General features: G+C 39.9%; 2 protein-coding genes across 2 annotated transcripts; both read right to left on the bottom strand.

Annotated features, from left to right (window-relative positions):
• Window positions 1–210: 210 nt before the first annotated feature.
• LOC125374021 lies at window positions 211–1,080 on the bottom strand. The gene has a single exon (XM_048384712.1). The coding sequence runs from the start codon at window positions 1,078–1,080 to the stop codon at window positions 211–213; it is 870 nt and encodes a 289-aa protein (XP_048240669.1).
• Window positions 1,081–4,917: 3,837 nt separating this feature from the next.
• LOC124151385 (small ubiquitin-related modifier 2-A-like) lies at window positions 4,918–11,733 on the bottom strand. Its single transcript, XM_046523806.2, has 4 exons — window positions 11,605–11,733; window positions 9,262–9,399; window positions 7,028–7,099; window positions 4,918–5,814 (listed from the first exon to the last, which is right to left on the bottom strand). Exons 1-4 carry the CDS (start codon window positions 11,641–11,643, stop codon window positions 5,746–5,748), a joined length of 318 nt encoding a protein of 105 aa, XP_046379762.1. The 5' UTR covers window positions 11,644–11,733; the 3' UTR covers window positions 4,918–5,745.
• Between the last annotated feature and the right edge of the window lie 519 nt (window positions 11,734–12,252).

The raw sequence follows: 12,252 nt of genomic DNA on the forward strand, positions 1-12,252 counted from the left end.
TGTGGACTGTGTAAGAGATAAAGAGCAACTGTTAGAACTGCCCTAGTATACGTCCCAGAAGTCAGGATTCCAGCTTGTGTCTTGTGATTGCTGTCACACTGTGATCAGTTCAGCATCAGGAGATGAGGGACTCGAGTCACTTGTTTTGTTTTTCAGTTACTGTCCATGTAAATATTTGTCAAAACACCATAGAAATTGTTGAGAGTTATTTTAGTATACTTCAATCATGATGACAATAGAACTCCAGATGTTTTCTTCAGCATCATGAGATTTTGTAAGTTGATACATCATCACCTTGACAAGGTTCCGTGTGTTATACATCATCACCCTGACATGGTTCCGTGTGTTATACATCATCACCTTGACAAGGTTCCATGTGTAATACATCAACACCTTGACAAGGTTCCGTGTGTAATACATCATCACCTTGACAAGGTTCCATGTGTTATACATCATCACCCTGACATGGTTCCGTGTGTTATACATCATCACCTTGACAAGGTTCCATGTGTAATACATCAACACCTTGACAAGGTTCCGTGTGTAATACATCATCACCTTGACAAGGTTCCATGTGTTATACATCATCACCTTGACAAGGTTCCGTGTGTTATACATCATCACCCTGACAAGGTTCCATGTGTTATACATCATCACCCTGACAAGGTTCCATGTGTTATACATCATCACCTTGACATGGTTCCGTGTGTTATACATCATCACCTTGACAAGGTTCCATGTGTAATACATCATCACTTTGACAAGGTTCCATGTGTAATACATCATCACCTTGACAAGGTTCCATGTGTTATACATCATCACCCTGAAAAGGTTCCATGTGTTATACATCATCACCTTGACAAGGTTCCATGTGTAATACATCATCACCTTGACATGGTTCCGTGTGTTATACATCATCACCTTGACTTGGTTCCATGTGTTATACATCATCACCTTGACAAGGTTCCGTGTGTTATACATCATCACCTTGACTTGGTTCCATGTGTTATACATCATCACCTTGACAAGGTTCCGTGTGTTATACATCATCACCTTGACTTGGTTCCATGTGTTATACATCATCACCTTGACAATGTCCCGTGTGTATGTTCCTTTTTGTCATGCTTGTACAGGCATCTGATTGTAGAAATGGTTTCATTGAAGGATTTCTTGTGTTGGTGATGGAGCTGCAACTGTCCTAAGTCTGTATTAAAGTAATCGAATTACAAAAATCGTTACGCTTAGGCTTAAAAAAATGAAAGAACTGGTTCTCAGGCTATGACTTTTGAAAATATAGTGCGGGCGAGTCCTCCCCACATAAACAATCATGCAAAAGTCCTATTGCTGCCACTACCATAACACCAGATGAACAATAAAGCGGTACGCATGTAAGGGGAAGTAACTGCATGCTATATTGGATCGCATTGTTTTTAGGTATTAGGATTTGTTTATTTTATTTAAAAAATGGAAATAAAAACGGAACGTGCAGCAGACTTTATGATGCGGGCGGTGCCTGAGAATCAAGACTATTATTTTTTTAGCCTTAGTTACCATGGTTACTAGTACTCTTGTATTTTAGGAATGTATTTGTGAACAAAATACAGAAGTGACAAGGCTCAGAAACAAAGACCCTGTGGAAAGAAGCTTGTGTAAACGTCCTTCTTTGTTGACCATTATGGCTAGGCCTACATTGTTCAACACCTTGGTTGAAGATGTCACTGTATGAAATAGTGAACATCATGAATAGTTACCGGTGTTAAAGGCATGAATTACTCACACTCTCATGAATAGTTACACCCCTTCATGAATTCATGTCCACAAAACCTTAGAGAACACTGCCTGTTTTATACTTATCTGAAATTGTGTTGGTATTTGCAGACGTCCTGCCATGTTGTTCAAAGATGACCAAGCTTTAAACTAATCATCCTTGATTAGCCAGTACATCATGCTTCCAGCGTCCCGATAAATACCCACGGATGTCTTCGCTGCAGTAGTCACATCTCCATTTCTCATTGTCATTAACATTTCTCCCTCAGCATGTTATTTGATTGGACAGCTATGTTTAGCATCGTCACATTCAAAATTGTGCTCAACGAAGCTATGGTAGTGATGCATGCTGGTATTGTAAATTTTCGGAGGTATGACACACTGGCTAATTGAGGTGTGGACTGACAAGAACAGCATTACGTCATCTCAAATGGTCCTGCTGCAACTTGAGATGTGGTTGAAGGCAAAGTGTTGCTAGCATGTCCATGAAAGACTTGTTACATCACCAATGACCAATGTTTTGTAATATATCTGTTGTTTCTCATCAGTTGACCTTACTTGACATACTTAGTGGTCCGGCCAGGAAGGCTTACAGCCCATCACCAACTACCCACAGAATCTACCTCCCTCATCACCATGAGACCTACAGTTTTGTACAGTCAACTCGTTACTCATTCTTCATTAACATTGTGTTGCTTCAACTTAAAGAGCAGAGTCTTTGTCTAATTTTGTCATGTTGCAGAACTACAGATAACTTGATATATACTGATGGTAGTGTTCTGGTCAATGTTAAGTGATCGCAGCACTAGGGATTCCGGGTTGGAATAGGTCCCCAGCAACTTGTGCTGGTCGTCAGATGCAACCGAAAGGATCGGCTGGTCACTTGCTGGATAGTGTGTCTTTATAATCTTGATTGTCTGCTCCAAACTCAATCAAATTTACAGGCCACCCTCATATCGAAAGAATATTACCGCATGCTGCATTAAACAACATACAAAACATTCGGAATTTACGCTAGGGGACCCATCGTGGGATGTCTTGTGCATCCTTTCACTAAAAAAGTAATTGTGTCGCGGGGTTTGCACTCGCAAGAGAGAACTGTTCCCTCTGGACATCCTGAAAAAATTGTTTTAAAGAAAAATGTTTGGCTCCACCTTTCAGACGTATTGAAGCAGCGACCAAACATTGTCTAGAATACATGTCCTCTCCTGAATATCACATAGTTGGTAAATAAAGGAGCTGTAGCATGATGGCCCAGGGCATTAAGTATGTCAGGTACGGCAGTTAGCTTTCTTCTTACTTCTGAGAGCACCTGTCTGTGCTACAGGCTCTCTATGGCAATAATACTGAGGTTTTATATGTTTGTACTTGGTTGTACAAAGGATGGTACTTTTGTTCTGACTGATGGTGAACCATCATTCTTCAGACAGGAAGGGCAGCAGCTACAAGGGACACATCTTTATTTATCAGATTAAAAAATCATTATTAAAATTCCTTTGTTGTGTCTTCATTAATATGGAGCAAGTTTTGTGTTACGTTGCACTGAAGGATAATTCAACATCACAGTTCTGTGCCTGACAGGAGGCTGGGACTGATGGAAACCCGAACATGGGTGCAGACACACCAAGGGTTGGAGCTGATCGAGGCAAAGCTCCAATCAGACACGTTTGATACATGGCAACCGCTATGGTTTGGGGACAAGACTTGTTCCGACTTATTCTGCCTTGAATCCCCAGGGTGCAAGACTGGGTGAATTTTGTGTGTGCAGTCAGTCCTGAGGCTACCTTTGATTCCATGACAATTAAATGGATGGCTTCTGTGAGACAATTAAACAGACACTCTTCACCAATGAGAGTGAATATGCCTGCTTCTGAGGGCAGTGTCCAACCATACTGCCACCCAATCCTCACAAGACCGCTTAAGCATTGTTAAGTGTCAGTACTTGGGACATGTGATGTACTCTGCTTTCTCGAAATGAATGATGCTTTAAACAAGACTTGGTTTTGAAAAAAATGTGTAGAAAAATGCTTGTCCAACAACCTTACCTGCTACTGGTTGTCTTATTCTTTACGGGAGAATCACATTTCAAATATTTCCCTAGCTCGTACCATAATGTGCATATTATGTGACAATTCCACACCCTAAAGCTCAAAGTGTGTGCTTGAATTATATTCTCGGCTCCCTGGGATTTGAGGTCAGAATGTTGTACACAGGATCTCGTGCTGGTTGTCTAGAGGACCACTGCAGCCACCTTACCTCTAACCCTCAGTCATGGCAAACCTGCGATTCAAATGTCAAACGAGCATGAAATACCACGCCAATATGACATGTCAGGTTGTGTGCAAGCCATTAGCCCCTGTGAACTATGTTCACTGGACCTTTTTGTAAATGGCCTAATTGCAAGCTCTAAAAACGTTATTACTTGCCATCTGCAGTTTGTTTGCTGTTCAACATTCTCAACAATATCCCAGATATATGACGGCTTCAGTTTATGATAGAGTACATAATTGTATTTGTGATGAGTTGTATTATTACTTAAACAATAATGCAGAATTTGCCAACAAGAAAGGAAAAGTATTCAATACTGCGAGACAAGATACATCACATAGCTGGACAATGTTCTTGGAACACAGTAATACCATGTTTCAGAGTTATGCTCCAGAAATGAATGCTACACGTATGAGCCTAAGTCCAGTTTCTTGTCAAGGGAACATTCTGAAAAAATACCAAACAGTCATAAGGCACCAATTCACCACTAGACCTATTAATATGACAAGTTTGGTGAGGAAATATTGTATGGTTTTCAAGATCTGCTCTGAAAACGCGCACTACTGCCATTTTCAGCATAAGTCAAAAGTCGTTGCCAAGGAAACTTGTAAAACATTTTTTTCCAAAAATCCCAAACTATCAAAAGGCACCAGTTCACCACTAGACTGATCTATTTGCCAAGTTTGGTTAAAACATCTCATGCTTTTTTAGTTCTCATCAAAACGTGACGGACAGAAGGAAAGCACCCGTTCCAATATCCCCTTCCACTCCGTGGCGGGGGATAATAACACAACCCCGTTCAGTGAACTGAGGAATTATGGAAGACTTGGACCCCCATCCTCATATTCCATCAGATCCAGTAATAAGACAAAAGACAAGATGTGTGTTACAATGATACATGTTTAATGACAACCAGTGATATTGACATTTAGGAGACAATGATTTCTACTGTATCTTTGATTTGGTTGGCCAGTTGCCGAGTGATCGGTAAAATTCAAGTATTGGCATGAACAAGTTTGAGAGAGTCGGTCATTGGTGTTGAAATAAAAAAAGAAACAGGTCAACCTGACTGAAACAAATGTCCACATTAGTGAAACTGACAGTCTGGGTACTACACACTGACACAGCATGGCTACACTGGAACCCAGGAGGAACGAATGCAAACAAATGTACATCGAATATTTAATGCCAAACAATGAATTTATCAGGGTTGGAAATTAGCATTGTTAAAAGTAGCTAGATTGTGAAAGAAAACAGTCCCTGAAACTGATCACAAAATAAGGTTCAATCAAAAATATCTTGTTTGTTGAAATGGTTAAACTTCATTTCTACGGTAGGAATACGAAGGAATCTAACATCTCATTTGGCCTTTGAGGATGACAGATAAATGAAGAGCAGTAAAAGTTTTTACTTGCTGTAATTTCGAACCCTGATGAATAAAGTGAAATCGCTTTACATGATGCAAAGATAAATAGTACGACTATGACCCACCCCCAGCCCGGAAACCCCTGCAATGACAAAACATGATACAAATGACTAAGAGTAGAAGACGATGACAAACTGTACAAGAAATGAATAGAGTGGATCTATTCAACCTTTCTGAGGAGGGCTGGTATCCATTGCGGATGTATTCAGTCTTTCACTTTCACCGTTTTCATTTCACATGGTCCGCAAACACCCTTTGAATGGTAATCACATGACTCGAGTCACTCAGTGGCACCACTTTCCTCCCGTCTGCTGTTGGAATACATCTATTGAATCTCCATCTTCCATCTCCAGCTGAAACCAGGACATACATCATCAGGCGACGCCCCAACATCATCCCTACCTTGTCTACAGTATTGTGTACAAGGACATACCCCAACATCGTCCCTACCTTGTCTACAGTATTGTGTACAAGGACATACCCCAATATCGTCCCTACCTTGTCTACAGTATTGTGTACAAGGACATACCCCAACATCGTCCCTACCTTGTCTACAGTATTGTGTACAAGGACATACCCCAATATCGTCCCTAACTTGTCTACAGTATTGTGTACAAGAACATACCCCAACATCGTCCCTACCTTGTCTACAGTATTGTGTACAAGGACATACCCCAACATCGTCCCTACCTTGTCTACAGTATTGTGTACAAGGACATACCCCAATATCGTCCCTACCTTGTCTACAGTGTTGTGTACAAGGACATACTCCAACATCGTCCCTACCTTGTCTACAGTATTGTGTACAAGGACATACCCCAATATCGTCCCTACCTTGTCTACACTATTGTGTACAAGGACATACCCCAACATCGTCCCTACCTTGTCTACAGTATTGTGTACAAGGACATACTCCAACATCGTCCCTACCTTGTCTACAGTATTGTGTACAAGGACATACCCCAACATCGTCCCTACCTTGTCTACAGTATTGTGTACAAGGACATACCCCAACATCATCCCTACCTTGTCTACAGTATTGTGTACAAGGACATACTCCAACATCGTCCCTACCTTGTCTACAGTATTGTGTACAAGGACATACCCCAACATCGTCCCCACCTTGTCTACAGTATTGTGTACAAGGACATACCCCAACATCGTCCCTACTTGTCTACAGTATTGTGTACAAGGATTTGCATTATCAGGTGACTCCCCAACATCATCCCCACCTTGTCTACAGTTCAAGGGAAGGATCAAGTCCCCTTGATAGATTATAACAGACTCCAAACTTAGTGCCCTTGGCAATAAAAGTGGAGAAAAAATTGGGCTATTTTTAAGGTTATATTTGCGTAAATTCAGGAGTCCTACCTAAGCAGTAAAGCCTTGATTGTTTACAGTGACACAACATCAACTAAGATGATTAACTAATGGTTAAAGTTCAATTGGAGAGTTGTTACTGACAATGGTGCGGACTGAATATCAGCCTCAGAGCATCTATATAGTAATTGTGATTCTGTCAATTGAGTTCAGTTGCATCTCAGACTAAGCAAATGATATACTCACCAAAGAAGGGGAATCTGATTCGTTTATAGGATTTCCATCAAATCGGAATCGCACTTGTTGGGCTTGAATTCCCTGAGAGAGAAAAGGGTGGTCATATAATATGAACTTCATTTTTAAGTAGGCTTCAAGCAATGTCATTGCTTTAGGGGTTTTTCAATAAATCCTCCATTGCATGAAATCAAGAGTGAGTGAGTTGGGTTTAAAACCGCTTTTAACAATATTCCAGTTATATCACGGCGTGTCAGCTTAATGTGGGAGGAGAGCCCTAAGTGATGCAGGTCCCAGATGTTTACCACTTCGGTGAAACCCACGAGCACAGGTATGGTGCTGACAAACCTAGAATCAGGGCAAACCATGATATGGAATACACAATCATAGGTTTCTGGCGTGAACAAGGGACACAACTCTGCACAGCGAATCGCGGCACCTTAGACGACTGGGCCACCCATAAAATCAAGAAAGGGCGCCACGGATACAAGACACAGCGTTGGAAATAGGCACTAGTCCATACCGCCCAATAGTTAAGGTATCATAAGGACTAGTAGAAATTTGCAATTTTTAAGGTTTGCTATATGTAATCATTATAAGGACTAGTGGACTGAAACTGTTAGTTTTTACAGCTGAGACAGAAGGACAATCAAGGGAGGTAATCGTAGGATTCCAGCACTACCATCTCACACAAATTCCCCTAAACCCCAAATTGAGTGACATGTATATTTTTGTGTATGTCTTTTGGTATGCCAATTTTGAAAAGGTTCATGAATGACTTAGTATTTTCAGATGAATTAACATTTCCTTTGTTCAATCAGTTTGGTTCCAGATTGAGACGAATGGAAAAGTCTTACTTTACCAATTACCCAGATCATGCAGATAGGCACTACATATATATACATATACCCCACGTGTGTGTGTGCATGTCCGAAATAATGCCAATTTTATAGTGCAAGCCCACTGAGATAACATTCATCAGTTTAACACGATTACCCCCCTCAAACACAGAGTATTGACTCCAAAACAGTCAGTCCTTGTTTTAGCTCCTTAATGCCGAGTGCCAGTCATGGTAACAGTGAGTGAGTATGGTTTTACACCGCCTTTAGAAATATTCCAGCAATATCACGGCAGGGGACACAAGAAAAGGGCTTCACGCATTGTACCCATTTTGGGAAACAAACCCTGGTCTTCGGTGTGACGAGCGAATGCTTTAAACACTAGACTACCAGACCGCCCCTAAGAGTAACAAGAAGTCTTTTGGTATGAAGCGGACATGGTTCAAACCCCGGACCTTCCACCCTCCAGGCAGACGCTCTAGCACTAGACCACGGAGGCAGTCGGAACAGTAAAGAGAGCTCCACGAATGGCTAACTGTGTGACAATCTTGCATCTTCATAGGCGGCTACACCCATCTAGTCAACTAAGCCATATTTAACAAACATAATTACCAATAATGCGATCGATGAACATAAAGCCCCCCCCAGCTTGAACTACTTCGATGACTACTTGTTTCCTAAACCAGAGTTAGAAATTGGCACTAGTCCTGTAGTCCTTGCCAAACTGCCGCCCAATAGTAAAGGTATCATAAGGACTAGTAGAAATTTGCCATTTTTAGGAGTTTTGCTATAGGTTATCATTATAAGGACTCGTGGACTGAAACTGTTAGTTTCTACTGCTGTAAACTATTACTTTTGTTCCCAGTAGGTATAAAGGGTTTCCGGATGTATGTGTGCTTATATTATGGTACATAAAAAAATGGGATGGTTCGCCACAGTGAACTATTTACTAATTCTAGCACTGTCTTTAGTCTCATGCAGTTTTTTTAAGTTACTTCTGTAAGTGCAAATAAAACTGAACATCACGAAAAAGACATCACTACCTTATGATATGTCACTTTCGTAAATCAAGATCAAAACTCTTGTTTACCTCCCCTCTGACATTCCAAAATATTGTAACATGTTTTGACATTTCCATTTCCCTTGTGAGTTTGAGTTGCTTCCCTTGCCACAAACCAACCAGACATTTGAAGTGAAGGTTGTTGATACACTGACACTATTGACAAAGGGAGGGACGCACAACAGACACACGTTCAGCTACAAACAGCCGGGATCATTGTGTGTAACATGTCCCCAGAGAAGGGTTTATTGTGACTTTGATTTTATGCTGCTTAGGAAAGTGCTTCAGAACTAAAAGACTGGACCAACTTAACAGCAGAACTATTGTGAACCAAACACTGGACTTACAACTCTTTGACAGTAGGCAGACATGAGCTTCCTCAGCTGTGTGTTCTTCTTGATCTTGAAATGCACCACGCTGCCATCTTGGCCGGCCACCTTCAGATTGATGTGCTCGCTGTTCTCGGGCTTGATCTCATCAACACCCTGACAAAAAACAAATAATAGGTCAAGATTCATCATCGGTTCTAAAAAGCAACATTGTTTGTTGATTTTTTTTTTTGTGTGTATTGTTTAACACCACGCTCAACAATATTCCAGCTATATGACGGCTGTCTGTAAATAACATAAGCATCAATCCATACAATTTGGAAACGATGACATGCACCAAACAAGTCAGCGAACCAGACCACCCGATCCTGTTAGTCGCCTCTTACAACAAGCATAGTCCCCCTTTACGGCAAGCATGGGTTGCTGAAGACCTATTCTACCATGGATCTTCAAGATGTACATGTCACTTAAATGAAACCCACAGATACCGAGTACAAACTATTTACAATTTTGATGGGAATCTATCATATAATCTTCAGGCCTTAAGTCAGCAACAGTCCAGCTTCTCAGACACCCTTGCTTCTAAATCATATGAGCCCGACAAGGCCAGTGGCTTATTGATATAGAGAAACATTTATATTTGGGTATGATGACAATCTTCTTGTTTAATATGTTGTATTCTGTAAGTATTAGCCAGATCACAAATGTTTGTAAATAATGAAGTCTGGACCACACAATCCAGTGACTGACATCAATCCACATGATTGAGATAAAAAGACATGTCATGAAGTTCAACCAAGTCACTGAGAATGAAAACTGTTTAGCCACTCCTAATAAGCAAAAGTTGCTGCAGACATAAGCAACTGTTGAGTATTAGGGAAAGCCTGGGGTTTCATCATACCAATAGTGTTCAACTGGAATATTCAGAACACTGTAATCAGCAATAATCCTTATCCAATTAAGGTTTAATACTGGTGACTTAACAGAAGATGTGTCGCAACTAGGGATGTCATGATCATGATGATTCCCCAATATATTGATACTATTCTCATATGGTACAATATGTGATACACCATACATGTATCAATTCATATTTTAATCCTGTATCGTTTAAAACTTGGTGGAATCGGTTTGTTAACAAAATTGAGTCCTATCAACATTTTAATAATCACTTTTATCATAACTTATGTTATATCTACATTGTACAATGTACATAGTTTTAAAAATGAAATCATGTTTTAGTCCTTTTGTAACTGGCAGTCGAATATTATCTAAAATAAAGAATAGTGATTGAAATGAGACCTTTATATTTTCAAATATGACCCAAACATTCAGTATAGCAATATGTATCATATCATGAACAAAGTACTGTTATACATATCGGGACATCCTTAGTCACAAGAAATTCACATCCACAACTGGCCTGGTAGACAAGAAGCTCTCTAAAAGTCATTTCCTGCATACATTACACTACCTTAGTTGTAACAATGACTGAACATTGAAACTGTCCGAACAATACTACTAAAAAAATACTAGTCTAGAAAGAACAGCGCAAGTGGATAGACACCTGTCATCTTGAAGGGAACATATTCTAAGAACACATGATGCCGAGTGGGACTCAACCCCAAGAAGTAATACTACTAGGATCTGTACTTTACTAAGAAAGTGTTATCCTGTCTTTTGTGTGGCAAAACATTACTAGAAAACATCATTAAGAACTTATCTAGATGGCTTTAAAACAACAGATATAAACTACCAATTTTATTCCACTAGTCCTTATAATGCTAACGCATAATATAACCCTTAAAAATGGCAAATTACTAATAATCCTTATGATACCCAAACTATTGGGCAGTGTGGCAAGGACTAGGCCAACTTTCTTTCCGCTGAAACAATAAACAAACAAACAACCCATAAACACGTCAACAACAACATCATGTGTGGAGTGATATCAAAACCCAGGATGTACTTCGCAAAGAATACTCTTCCGCTATTCGATGTCCATCGTCAAAATATTTTGACCATGTGAGGACCATGTGGCGAAAAAAGGCACTGCTATCAAAACAAACAATGCCGCTTCATTGGGATCGTTGTTTTTAAAAAAAGTTAATCAGGGTCACAATAGTAAACATAATTGTTTACGCGAATTTGCCTGAGTTGAACATAAAAAATTGCAGACACAGCTTTCAGAATATTTTTAGAACTCAGGAGAAAGAAACCGAAGATGGAGAAAGCGTAGCACGATCTCGGAACAAAATGTGCTCAGAAGAGATCAGAATACCAAACAGTCCTTGGTGAATCTAGATTTTCACTAAAACAACGTTCGAGGATTTCCTTTCAACTTAATTAGGAGAATTTTACCCCTTGGTTGCAGTTCTGTTGCAGTTGTTGTTCTGACATCTTTTCTAGGTGGAGATCCGCACTCCTTCTGAACGAAAATGGCGCACAAAGAAGGCAGCCTGGGATATGTTCCGAAAGTAGACTCCCTGTGATTGGTCAAATGTTTGACCTTCGGATGACCTTGGCTTATTTTGTCTGTATTACTCTTTTGATACACTGATAAAGTAAATGATAAGTGGATGTTAGTTATTCTTTATTTTGGGATAAATGTCAGTGATTAAAGAAAACATGCATAAACTACTTATTTCCATAGATACGTTTTGCTTTGATGTAATTTCAGGGAAACTGTCACACCAATGAAATGCCATCTTACAAATGTAGGTCATTCTTTTATCAGACCGCGGGAAAATTTCTAACTTTTAAACCACTGTAGCGTGACTGTTTTCGGAGTCATATGTAATTTCACCACAGGGCTTCTATAACAAGTTATTTGATTGTTTCTTGCACGGAAAGAAACAACCGTATTTACTCGTATAAATATTTGTTTTTAATCGACGGTTACCGTAGTGATGGTAATCACTGAGCCGAAATCTGCTAAAAGATCTGAACTAGGACGAATTTTTAAAGGGGTTTTGGGTCTGAATGTTGCTAAAAACTGCGTAAAACACA

The sequence above is a fragment of the Haliotis rufescens genome, unplaced genomic scaffold (genome assembly GCF_023055435.1).
Source record: "Haliotis rufescens isolate VD_foot unplaced genomic scaffold, xgHalRufe1.0.p SCAF_50, whole genome shotgun sequence".
NCBI lineage: Eukaryota > Metazoa > Mollusca > Gastropoda > Lepetellida > Haliotidae > Haliotis > Haliotis rufescens.

Bases quoted from the DNA above. Each gene is read 5' to 3' on its own strand.
- LOC125374021 (XM_048384712.1), bottom strand. From the start codon at position 1,080: ATGTATAACACATGGAACCAAGTCAAGGTGATGATGTATAACACACGG.
- LOC124151385 (XM_046523806.2), bottom strand. From the start codon at position 11,643: ATGTCAGAACAACAACTGCAACAGAACTGCAACCAAGGG. The intron at 9,400-11,604 runs GTAAAATTCTCC...GTTTTTTGTCAG, and splicing joins AACAGAACTGCAACCAAGGG to GGTGTTGATGAGATCAAGCC. The intron at 5,815-7,027 runs GTGAGTATATCA...TCCTGGTTTCAG, and splicing joins AATCAGATTCCCCTTCTTTG to CTGGAGATGGAAGATGGAGA.